Raw genomic sequence first — 13,137 nt, forward strand, 5'->3', positions numbered from 1 at the left:
GGGAAATAACTGGAAAATCAGCTTTCAGTTGTCATGGATCGAGGAATACCCATGGCTGGTATATTCTCCATCACAGAAAGGTGGTTTCTGTAAATACTGTGCCTTGTATGCCTACAGCAAGAAAAGCACCTTTGGAGTTCTGGTGAAGACCCCATTCAAAAAATTCACACGTGCCAAGGGCAAGGATGGGGTCCTCCCTAACCATGTTACTGATATGTACCACCAATGGGCTTCTGACCGAGCAAAGGCTTTCATCAACACCTTCCAGAATCCCCACACCAGGATTGACACCCACATCAATCTTGAAGCTCTGACAGTATCAGAGACCAATAAACATATTCTGAGTGAAAATTGTACAAACCGTCCTCCTCCTGGGAAGGCAGGGTCTGTCTTTGCGAGGTCACAGAGATGACAGCACTGCAAATCCCCTGGTGAACAGGGGGAACTTTCTTGCAGTGCTAGAACACACAGCTTCACATGATCCAGTACTGAAGGAACATTTGCAAAGAGGAAAACAGTGTCAGAAATGTATCTCTAAAACCATTCAAAACTAGAGGGGGAGCACTCGGTAGAGTGCAAAACCTCCGCCGCCAATACTGCCGGGTCACTTGTGAACCTGATATCCTAATCATTGTAGGTCAAAACGGATCAAACTCTACTAAACTACGATTGAATAAACTAAACGAGATCGACATGCATGTAGAAATGTAAAAAAAAAAAAAAAAATAATCGGAATTTTTTTGAAAAACATTGCAAAAAAAAATTCACATATTTTTCAAATAAAATCGAAATTTTTTTGGAAAAAAGTAAAATTTTCCTGTTTTTTTTTCTCCAACATTTTTTTTTTGTTGTTGGAAATCACTTAAAACATGAATAAATGCAAAAACAAAAATTCAAATATTTTTTCAAAAATGGCCACCATATTCGACTTTGGACCAAGTTCAAAATATAATGGCATGATCCTTGGACCATACCTAATCCCCCCACCTAGTTTCGTCGAAATCCGTTGAGGAGTTTTTCCCTAATACTGTTCACAAACAGACAGGGGTGAAAACAGTAACCTCCGTCCATCTTCGATGGCGGAGGTTAATAAGTATTGAAGGAGAGGTGCAGGAGTTGATGTTCTGGGAAGCTTATCTTCCATCACCAGAAAAACTAAAGGAATAATCAACATCGAGTGCAAATATTATTATGTAATGGATTCTGTGTTTTAATAATAATTATACACATTAGTATGTTAAGAGAGTTCCCTTTATATTGTGCCTATTATTCTCTTTATATTAGGCAGAGATCAGAAGCTGGAGGAGATACTGCGAAAAGGAGGACAAGACCAAGTTCCCTGGGGACTTCGTTGACTGCCTTGCACATGCTGATGAAGACTTCTTCCCCAATGCGAGACAACTCATAATTGTGGGTTGCACGTCTCCAATCTCCCGCTGCGAGGCTGAACGATCATTTTCAGCATTGCGCAGAGTGAAGACCCATCTAAGGTCCACCATGGGGGAGGAGAGGCTGGCTGGACTCACACTCATGGCTGTTCACTACCAGGCAACTCTGCAACAAGATCCAGCCAAAATAGTGCAGTGCTTTGTACAGAAACAACCAAGGCGACTTTTCTGCCAATCAATTATATTTGACTGAGAACAATGTGACCATTGTGTTAAAAATTGAAAATACTTCTATCCCAACAATGTGGCCCTAACCACCGACCTATGATTATGTTCATTATGTCATTAACCTCCGCCATCGAAGATGGACGGAGGTTACTGTTTTCACCCCTGTCTGTTTGTTTGTGAACAGTGTTACGGAAAAACTCCTGGACGGATTTCGAGGAAACTTGGCGGGTGGATTAGGTATGGTCCAAGGATCATGCCATTAGATTTTGGACTTGGTCCAAAGTCCAATATGGCCGCTATGGCGGCCATTTTGAAAAAATATTTGAATTTTTGTTTTTGCATTTCTACATGTTTTAAGTGATTTCCAACCCAAAAAAATCAATTTGTTAGAGAAAAAAAAACAACAAAATTTTGCAACTTTTTTTCAAAAAAATTTCGATTTTATTTGAAAAATATTTGAATTTTTTTTTGCATTTCGACATGTTTTAAGTGATTTCCAACCCCCCCCCCCAAAAAAAATTTGTGAGATAAAAAAAAAATTTTGAAACTTTTTTTTCAAAAAAATTTCGATTTTTTTTGGCATTTCTACATGCGCATCGATCTCGTTTAGTTTATTCAATCGTGGTTCAGTAGAGTTTGATCCGTTTTGACCTACAATGAATGGGATATCAGGTTCACTTAAGTGACTTCGCAGTATTGGCGGCAGAGGTTTTGCACTCCACCGAGTTCTCCCCCCACTCGTTTATATTTGTATTGGACAAAAGATTCGTTTCAGTGTTTGAAATAAAGTTATGGGTTGAAACTGTTTGACTCAAAGATCCTAAATGTGTTTTTAAATTGTCTTAAGAGTCCGGGAAAAAACATTGTATATTTAAAGATTTCCGAGGGAAGCATGCCCCAGCCCTCCACCTCAAAGAGAGGGGATACCCCCCCCCCTCGTATGGGCTTCGCAATGTTGGCGCTCGCATGGGTATATTGCCACCCACCCACCTTGCCTCAAAGCCAAAAATGTCAACCCCCCTTTTGCCTGAGACCAAGATCCGCCCCTGTACACTGCTGCCTCATATTCAACGGGAAAACTTTGTATGCATGGTGAACAAAGCTTATGTGATTACACATCCCCAACTTCCGAGTTTGGAAGACAGCGGTTGGGTCCTCGAGGATGGTGCAATCTTCCCTCTACGGTGTCTTGCACTACCTGCTCCACAAGCAGTTCTGGAGCTGATCAAATGCGGCTGTAAATCCTCTGCCTGTGCACGCAACTGTTCTTGTGCAAAAAACAACCTCCCCTGCACGCCGCTTTGCAAATGTCATGACCATGAATGTCAAAATGTCAGGCATGACGATATTGAGGATGAAGATGTATAATGTACAGGTTTCTGGTTTTATAAATTTACAGGTTTATAGTTTTGATCATGAGATTAAGAATGTGATGTGTTATAGTGTGCAATTGCTCTGGATTTTTTTTGCCAAAATTAAGGTTTTATACTTGCACGTTATATCATGAGATGTGCCATATTTTGTTTTCAGCATATTTTTACCTTCCCAAATGACCTTGACCATGACCTTTATAACCTGATCATGATCTCCAATTAAAAAAAAAGAATGTCACCATTGAATTCCTCACCCACAAAAACCCATATGAAATGGTATTACCCAATATAGTTCAATTATTTTGGCGGATTGACCTTTTGAGGCCATTTATGACCCTGTGGTGACCTTGGACCTGTGACCTTGACCTCAGATCACCACATAACCATCATAATTGAACTCAGAGCCCCCCATAAACCCTATCCGTGACACCAAGATTATGAAGCTCACGTCGAGGAGCGAAGATATAGGCAGAGCAATATTTGGGGGGGTCACCCCCCGAAAGGGCCCCCAAAATACCCTCAAAGTTGACGGGAAAAAAATTAAACCACCAAATTTTTCTGTTAATTTACCCCCTGCAGTTGACAAAACTGCAAAAAAAAAAAAAAAAATCAATTTCGGCACAAAAATCCTCCGAAAGTCATTTTTGTTCCACATCATAGTGCACGATATGTTCTTTGTCCTTCAGAGATGCTCGTATTACCCCGTCTAGAACTTGGCTGATCACAGCAGGACGATTTTCAATGCAGCAATCAAAGATCACCGATTAAACAGATCTCACTTGTTTCATTCGTATCTTCATTTAACAAAGACCTTTCATCCACACAGATTCACTGCAACAAAACAACAATGCACCGCCGAGTTCCACGTTCGAGACGTACAGGTGATCACGGCGAACGGTGATGCATGTTCATCATCCAGCTTGCAGCACCAAATTCTTCTTCTTCTTCAATATTACTCATTCAATTGACATCCGGGACATACGAGACCATCGAGTAGGGAAACCCGAGAGAGCGACACAAACACCGGCAACACACAAACACTCGCAATAATGTTCTGCACATATTAACACACTCGGTATAATAAAGAACATTGAAATGAGAGCGAGAGATGAACCTTCAGAGTTTAGGCTTTATTCCATTTGATTGGAGCCGCTTCTGTGGGCACACCGGGGAATACAGGTTCAGCTAGGAGTACATAAGCAGTAACGTATACATGTGCAATTAATCATTGCAGACAATCCGCGTAAGCACGGAGTTCGATATAATCTCCATTCTCACCAGTCAATGAGCACCTTCAGTTAACGAGCATCAAGTGAACAGCCGATGACAATAGCAATGCCCCGGGGACAATCACCCCGTGCCGCAGAGACCTCCCCTTATACGCGAGACGCACAACATGTGATCCCGCGTCATGTCCCTCAATTCACGTTAATTCACCACAAACATACTGTCGCTAAATAAACCTCATCCTGGAATTAGGATAGCGACACAGGCCTCATTAGGATAGCGACACAGGCCTCATTAGGATAGCGACACAGGCCTCATTAGGATAGCGACACAGGCCTCATTAGGATAGCGACACAGGCCTCATTAGGATAGCGACACAGGCCTCATTAGGATAGCGACACAGGCCTCACCGATCGATTGGTAAAAAAAATTCAATCACACAAAATATATGAACTTACAAGATGGCGACTCCTTTGGGGTGACGAAGCGAAGATAGAACAGTAAAATGGGGTTCACACGGGGGCCGGGTTCACAAGACTGCGAACGGAACGTGAGAGAGCCCACCCGTTCACGAAGGCCCCCGATTCAAAATGGCCGAGGGTCATGAAATCAAGATGATTGGCTGAGGGAAACACGTGACATCGCAACGACGCGGCAGATGTGATCGACGACTCAGAGAACATGAACTCCTGGCGTCTCACAGCAGCAGAGAAAGTTACTACTCAAAGGAGGTTTGTTAAACCGTGTCAGGATCAAATCAAGGCTGATGTACATCGGAGCTGTAAGCGGGAGGAACAACGAGTGTTTGGGAAACTGTGGGAGTTTGGAATAGAGGAGGATGTGATGTGACTGCTTGAGGATCTCCACATCAACTCAAATGGTCATCTCCGGTGGAAAGGCCGGAGGACGGACGAGTTTGAGACGCCAGTGAGAGTGCGACAAGGCCATCCATTGTCCCCTCTCACTCCTCAGACTCCACACCGAGTGATTCATGTGGGACTGGAATGAACACACATCACACCTCAGGACAACAAAAGTAAATGTCATCTCCGTAAAGGAGATCAGATACGCCGATGACCTCGTGATGACGCTGAAGAGATGGTTGCTATCCTGGGTGACCCGTCAGGTGGGTGTGGGCGAGTCACCCATCCTGACAAGAAGGAATACATGGTTGTGCAGCCAACAATGGATGATAAAACGATCACATCCCGCTTGATATCAATATACCCCACATCATATTTTTCAAGTACCCGGATGTATCGATCAACCACACTCAAGATGACGGCAAGTTGGTGCGAATGAGGAGAGGTGTGGGCAAATCCACCCTTCGGCAGTGTAAATACCTGTGTTCCACCCATGTCTGCTGGGAAACAAAGGCACAGCTTTCTCAGGCACTGATCATGTGCAGCGTACTGTGCGGAGCCAACACGTTTTCGTTGAAGGCAACTGACATCAGGTGACTCGATGGCTTCGGCCAAACTTTCGAGCGACACCTACTCAACATCAAGCGGCATGATCGTGTTCCAAACAAGAGTCTCATGGAGATGATCAGCGACCGATGGTTCTCAGCAGTAGTCATGTGATGGAACGCAAGGAAGCATGGCTGGGCCACGTGATTCGGTACTGTTGTCTGGCAGCAGCTGGTGCGGATGGTTTTCCTGAGGAATGTCATCGTTCGGTAGGTTAACGAAACATTAGTTTGGTTTATAACATCCGAGAGTGGTCAGGGTGTTATTGTTACGAATCTGGAAGCCATTTGCACACAGACAGAGAGTAGTCCCCGCATTTCAGTAATTTCGATAAGTATGTGTTCATAGTCAGGGTCCCGTCCTTCTGTCTGATGGGTTAATTACGTGTGTGCGCTTCGAGTTACTTTTATAGTCAGGTTTTTTACATCTTCAATCTTCCTTCGTTTTCGCACCATCGCCATCCATCGCCCATGTGCAGCATGTCACGTACAGGGGTGAGGTTCCCTCCGCCCACCGTGAACTCGTCCAATCAACGGCGGCCGGCCCGACAGCCAACCCGAGATCGCCCCTCCCCACCACAAAGGTGAATGGAGAATAGGGTGCTCCCTGGTTGTTCCGTCTGGGTTCTCAGACACGCACGGGGGGAGGGTGGTCGTCGCCCCTCCCACCGGACCACCCCTTGTCCAATCAGGAAGCTCATCACCTCAGGGCTGGCTCCGCCTTAGCCAGATGGAGTATTCGGCCCGACCAATGAGGGGTGGCCACGAGTCACCCGACAACCACTCATCCAATCGGGAGGCGAGTGGGAAAGAAGAAATCGCTCAAGAGGTGTGGTAGGAAAATACGAGAGGACGGCAGACAGTGGTGGTCATGGTTGGAGCGGTCTGTGCTCCTTTGCGGTGGCTTACCGTGGTGGTGGTGACCGAACAGTGGTGGTCATGGTTCGAGCGGTCATGGTGGTGGTGGTCATGGCTTGGTCTCGATCGTAGGCCGTGGACTTCAGGTCGTGGGTTTGAGGCCCACCGTGGTGGTTTGGAGTCGGTGTGACCGCACGAGGCGGAAAGGTGCCCAACTGGTCCAGTTATTTAGTGTGTGTGTGTGTGTGTGTGTGTGTGTGTGTGTGTGTATGTATGTGTGTGTGTGTGTGTGTGTGTGTGTGTGTGTGTGTGTGTGTGTGTGTGTGTGTGGGGGGGGGGGTGCCGTCCTGAAAGTAGAATTGTTAAGTGCTTTTTCCTTGTTCATTGTAAATTGCCTGCACATTTCGATAGCTCTTTGTGTGCTTCCCTCCAGGATTATTGCTTAGAAATAAACCCCCGTGTTAAATGTTCCAGTCCGTTTTTGGTTTTCTTTCATTGGCCAAGCATGGTTCGGGCTTGAGGAATGGTCAGGCCGTTGGTGCCGTAAGTTGTCATTGGGACCGGCGCGGCTCTGGTAACTTCGCTCGGTTACACTGGACCAAGGACACAACAGCGACCCTGTGCGACAGAGCCCGCCGAGGGTGTGGTTTCCCCGGTAACGAGACTGCATGGTTTTTTTCGGGGTATTGGAGATCGAGACAATTCACCCGACACCACGCCGTAGATATTGCCGTCCACGATCTGCGAAGGGACCCGTGACCTTTGGAGTTATCCAAGGGTTACGACCTTCAATTCCGGGTGTTCGGTGAGAGACGGCCCAACTGCTCTGTCTTGTGGTCATTATCACCACCGAAACCCGGAACCACAACAATACGTGAGGTGAAGCATTCCTTTAATCAAAAGAAAGGTGACATCCTCTCATCCTCTTCCACTAATAGATCTTTCTGGTCCTTCGCAAAAAGTATCTCCAACAACTTCTGCAGCTCTGCCATTCCTTCGCTTTTCTGTTCCGATGATATTATCGCTGTCTCTTCAACTGACAAAGCAACTCTTTTTGGTTCTCTTTTCTCCTGCAACTCCACACTGTATGATTCCAACAATCCATCTCCCTCTGATGCTTCCCTCACCAATCCTATATCCCTCCATGTAATCTCTTTTCATGCAGTCAAAAAATACTCCTCTTTCTGGACATAAGGCCTACGGGCAAGATGGCATTCCTCCCCGTGTCTTGAAGGAACGTACTTTAGAACTTTCACCCGTGCTTGCTCGTTTGTTTCGTTTTTGATAAAAACCCAAACTTTACCTCTTACCTGGAACATACCAAAGTACAGCCGATGTTAAAGAAGGGTGATCGTTCAAACCCTCCTAACTCCCGTCCGATTGCTCTGATTTCCACCGTTTCCAAAGTCTTTGAATATCTTCTCAATTCCCATTTTCTCAATCATCTTGAATATCACAGTCTTCTATCTGACCGTCAATTCGGCTTTCACAAGGCAAGATCAACATGTGATTTCCTTTCTTACATTATGAATATCTGGGCCTCTTCTCGGAGAGACTTTGGGGAATCCTTTGTTGTTGGCCTTGATATCTCAAAAGCCTTTGAAAGAGTTTGGCATCGGGGTTTGAGATCCAATCTTCCCTCTTTCAGCTTTCCTCCTTCTCTCTGCTCTCCCATCTTGAGCTTTCTCTCCACCCGCTCTATCCCCGTAATTGTTGATGGTTCAACATCTCTACTTCGATTTCTGCTCACAAGAACTTGCTGCTTGTCTACCTCCACCATAAGCGATACCAAGGAATACTCGACAATCCACAACATCACATGATTATTGTGTGACCATTGGCAATTCAAGGATGGGACGTGACGATGTTTGTTTCTTCCTGTCCACTGCCGAACTCGAACTCTTTACCTTCTCATGTCTTCACAAACATTTATGACCTTCTCCTTTTCAAAAGCAGATTTTTTTACTTTCTCAAAAACTCTCAGACTATTCTCAGAAGGAGGGAAGAGCTCGGAAGGGGGTGGGGGGGTGATATTGATGCCTCAGGAAATGTTGCTCTTCATCGTGGATGGGGGGGAGGGGTGTGAGGAGGGGGCAGGGATAGAGAGGAGGAGCAAGGAGGGTTGGGGAAGTTCGGAGGGGGAGAGGAAGGAGGGAAGAGCGAGGAAGGGGGTGGGGGGGGGAGATTGACACCTCAGCAAATGTTGCCATTCATCGCGGTAGGAGGAAGGGAGGTGTGAGGGAGAGACCGAGGTGTGGGAGGAGAGTGTTGCATTTCATGAAAGAGAGAGAGAGGGTAAAAAATAGGTGGGGTGAGGAAAAGAATGATATGTTATGCTTCATGTCTGACCACACACACACACACACACACACACACACAAACACCATACATACACACACACACACACACACACACACACAAACACCATACATACACAACACACACACACACACACACACACACACACACACACAAACACCATACATACACAACACACACAGACACACACACACGTATACATACACAACACACACACACACACAGACACACACAAACACACACGTCATTTCTCAGTAATTTTGGCCGAAGCAACGAGGAAATCAAGAAAATGACCAAATACCAAGATCTCAGTGATGAAGTGAAAATATCCTGGAAGTTGAAGATCCATAATTGTCCGGGTGATCACTGGAGCAACGGGAATGATGAAGAAGAAGAACCTCACTGAGTATTAATTAATAAACGGGAAGGTTTCAAAGACGTGTCGTGGTTCATTAATTTCTTTTTCACTCATTAATTATTTTGCTAATATTTGTGATGAAGCAAACACGTGACTAATATTAGCCAATCAGTTGCATCCTTCCAGAGAACCAATCAAGGCTGCAAGTTCAGGGTAAACGAGAGATCGTCATCACGACACGTCCCAACCTGACGATCCTTTCCTGACGAGTATTTCCACATCTCCATCCACGAGACACTCAACACGTCAATATTTAATAATTAATTTAGTTCACCATTACCAGAACTATTGAACGAAGTGGATTTTGTTTATTTAGTTAAACAACCAGGACGACAACAAACGACTCTCTTCCACTCACCATGTCGGACGCCATTTTAAATGTTCAGCGGCTCAACTCGGATCAATCGTTCGTCCTTCACCAACCGGGGAGAGAATAATCCCCACACTCGAGTTCATGAACCCCATGGTGGTTTTAAACGGATCATTTTGTGATCATGTGACGAGGCCGCCATCTTTCCCCGAGCTGTCCCTCCACACGGAGTCGATCTCTCTCTCCCGAACAACGTGATACTTATTTACTAATGTTCGATTACACAGACAACAAACTTGGGGGGAAACATCACCTTGGTCCACCTGGGGTCGTGGATGTGTTGAGAGAACGAGGTGGTTGGGTGTGATTGTGTCAAAGGTTATCTATTTATTACGTACGCACGTCCACACACAAACATGAATGTTCATTCACACAACCACCAAAGGGATATAAACTAATAACGAGGTGAACCATTAGTCAGTGTGTAAACTCCTTTATAACAAGGTTTATCATGAATAACATAAATTAAATAACCACACGTGTGTTGTTCGATGTTTGTAATCAGAATCCCAACTGATCACAATGAACGTTTTAAATCCTGTTCTCATTGGTGGAAAAGATTTTAAACATGAAGGATTCGTGTTGTTCATCAACCTTGGGTCACGTGGTTTTAACAGGAAGAGATTAATCAGAACAAAAATATATATAATTATAAAATTTCGACTTTTATCACAAAAGAACCTTTTTTATAAATTACAATTCGGAAAAAGACACCATATCTATTTTTGGATTATTAAATGATTGGATGAAAGAGTCGAGGTGTTCTGAGCGTTGAAAAACAATATGAACGAGGGGAAGGGGGCGTGGCCACAGTCCATTGTGACGTCACAATGACAATTCCGACAATAGAGAACTCCAAAGACAGAGCGGTATCGTTACATCTTCAGTTCGTGGATATCCGTGCAGCAGCCATGTTTTTTCCCATCGCGCTGTTCGTGTTCACCGTCCTCGGAAGTGGAACGTCCCGTCCATCACAACAGGTAAGGGGGGATTGTGAGAAATAACAATGGATTGGACTCGGGGAAGGTACAAAACACCATGGGAGTTACTTTCTTTGTAGTTTGGTAAATCAGGTCTGGACGGAGGATTTAAAATGAGGGGTTGGTGTGTGAGTGAGGGTGTGTGAGTGAGGTGTGTGAGTGAGGGTGTGTGAGGGTGCATGGGTGAGGGTGTGTGAGTAAGGGTGCATGGGTGAGGGTGTGTGAGTAAGGGTGTGTGAGTAAGGGTGCATGGGTGAGGGTGTGTGAGTGAGGGGTGTGTTCCTTTCACAAGTTGGATCGTTCAGAACATGATGGGTTGTCCCATCGAACACCGATCGAAGTTCGAGTTTTAGTTCAATTCACCAAGTGATTGGTGACAAGAAACACCACGTGACAGAAAAGGGAACACAAAGCGAATACACAGATTTACATCCATGGAGCCGACTTTACTTTTTATAACATCACAAGTAAATTCATCATCTTGAAACGTCGAGAATGTAACATTGTTTATATAATTTGTTTATTTAAATTCCCCAAAACAAGGCTCAAAACTCCTCAAGGTTTGGGGTTTGTATACCGGACGTGATGTAGTCGGTCATCACACGAACTTCAATCAACCGATAACAGTAAAATTGGCGATAATGGCCAATCGTGTGTGTGTGTGTGTGTGTGTGTGTGTGTGTGTGTGTGTGTGTGTGTGTGTGTGTGTGTGTGTGTGTGTGTGTGTGTGTGTGTGTTAGTGTTTGTTTTGCCCGTAAAGCAAAGACATCTTCTCTCTGCTGACTTCCCCAACCCCTCTCTCTGTCCCATCCACCCTCCTCCCATACCCCTGTCTGTCTCTGTCTCCCTCTCCCTCTCCCTCTCCCTCTCCCTCTCTCTCCTCTCCCTCCTTTCTCCCCCTCCACCCCCTCTCCCCGTAATTTTTCATCCTTCTCATTGTATTCCCATCAGTAAAGTGACAGGTGGTATTTTCCAATCTAAAATACATACATCTACTTAGTGGAATATTAAATAATGGTCCCAGAATGATTTCCCTCCGTGTCCTTGGAATCTCCTCGCTCATCATCACCCAGTTCAACAGTTTCTTCAACACCTGAACCTCATATTCACCGAGGCAGGTCTGTACTTCCACTGGTACTGCCTAACGGTACTTTTTTTCTTGTGCAAATCCTCGTGCAAACCCACACTCTGTAAGCGGAGTACAAACGATAAACTCTCGAACATTCCATGACCCATTGTGTTTGTATTCTGAAAAATTTCAAGATCATGTTGTTGTTTTGTCATGAACTTGTGGATTTTGCAAAATAATTGTAAAAAATATTGTTTATTTTAATTTTAAATGAAATAAACATTCCTCCTTCCCCTGCCCTTGTCCATTTCCATAGGTTATCCAGAATGATGCTGTTGAGGATGGAGGGATGTCTGTGGTTCGCGACGTCACGTTTGTCACGATTTCCTTCCTTTTGTTTTATGTTCTGATCACATTTGATCCGTCACGTTGGTTCAACAAGAAGGGGAGCCCCAAAAGAAAGCTCTGCATTCACTGGTAAAGAACACAAGTGACTTATTCATCAATATTTATCAAGTCTTCATCCACGAGGGAACAAGATCAGTCAGATATTTGAAACGAGGTTACTGTGTTTGATGTTATGATGGATTATATGGACTTGAATTTTATTTTACCAAATATGGAATGTTGTTTTATTGCTGGAGGAGATGACAAGGTGTCAAAAATCCATTGGTGACAATGTTTTTCATTCACTATTTTGGGGCCATCTTGGATTTCAAAATGGCCACCATGTTCCACCAAATTTCATTATAACTCAGGCTGTGATGTCATATGAAGTCTGTTTTCGTGGCAATACCCACATTTATCATGCCAAGAAGTTAAAAACACACAATTTTAATTTTCTTGAAGTGATGGATGGTGACCATCTTGGATTTCAAAATGGTTGTGATGAACAAACCCACTTTTGCTGTATTAATCAAAGTTAAATTTGGTGTAAATACCTCATTGGTCATTTACAGGTCGAGTATAACTTTGGTAAGCCTTCAATTAGGTTAAACTATTTGTAATTATAGTTGTGTATTCAGTAACCTGGAGGTCAAAAAATCCTGGGAAAGTTCCAACAAACTCTGTCTTGTAATTCATGAAAAATCTGCACTTCTGCAGTTCAGCAATGTCGATATACTGCCCCTCATCAACGTGGTCTTGTAGAACACTGAAGAACTCTGTCTGTGGCAGTAAATTCAACACTCACTGGAGGCTGGATGATTTCAAGTGATTTAGCTTCACAACATGGACGCTGAATATACTTTTCCCAGTTTTTTTGTGAAGCGGGACGTGTGTTGGTACAGAATGTCACGAGACAGTAAATCTCCAGAAGACAGCACGTCGGCAAGCCGAACTTTCCAGGCATCATATCCATGGTTGTTTACAATTTCTTGGATTGTTTTCTCCCATGTTACCAGGAATTGGCCCTTCTGGAGTTTTTCATGGACTTTTGG

The 13,137-nt window shown here is 44.3% G+C and overlaps 2 protein-coding genes across 26 annotated transcripts in view; one reads left to right on the forward strand and one right to left on the reverse strand.

Annotated features, from left to right (window-relative positions):
* LOC147023943 (uncharacterized) overlaps window positions 1-13,137 on the reverse strand; it is a 209,820-nt gene that overhangs the window by 132,776 nt on the left and 63,907 nt on the right. For 3 of the 16 annotated variants that reach the window (XR_015060464.1, XR_015060462.1, XR_015060461.1), the window contains exon 2: window positions 1-488. This exon is cut by the window's left edge and continues 369 nt beyond it. The gene's annotated coding sequence lies outside the window, so the exon portion shown is untranslated. The other 13 variants (XR_015060458.1, XR_015060457.1, XR_015060456.1 and 10 more) reach the window with 13 other exon arrangements.
* The window catches only part of LOC147023945 (uncharacterized), a 46,110-nt gene continuing 38,108 nt past the window's right edge, over window positions 5,136-13,137 (forward strand). For 7 of the 10 annotated variants that reach the window (XM_085889972.1, XM_085889973.1, XM_085889968.1 and 4 more), the window contains exons 1-2: window positions 9,822-10,629; window positions 12,015-12,175. In XM_085889972.1, coding sequence (XP_085746098.1) covers window positions 10,480-10,629; window positions 12,015-12,175 — 311 coding nt within the window. In that variant the 5' untranslated portion in view covers window positions 9,822-10,479. Of the gene's footprint in view, window positions 5,895-9,821; window positions 10,630-12,014; window positions 12,176-13,137 lie in introns of those variants that run through there. The other 3 variants (XM_085889976.1, XM_085889977.1, XM_085889974.1) reach the window with 2 other exon arrangements.

This window comes from Eptatretus burgeri, chromosome 7 (assembly GCF_056783735.1).
Source record: "Eptatretus burgeri isolate ZD-2024b chromosome 7, Ebu_testis_v1, whole genome shotgun sequence".
In the NCBI taxonomy this organism is placed as follows: domain Eukaryota; kingdom Metazoa; phylum Chordata; class Myxini; order Myxiniformes; family Myxinidae; genus Eptatretus; species Eptatretus burgeri.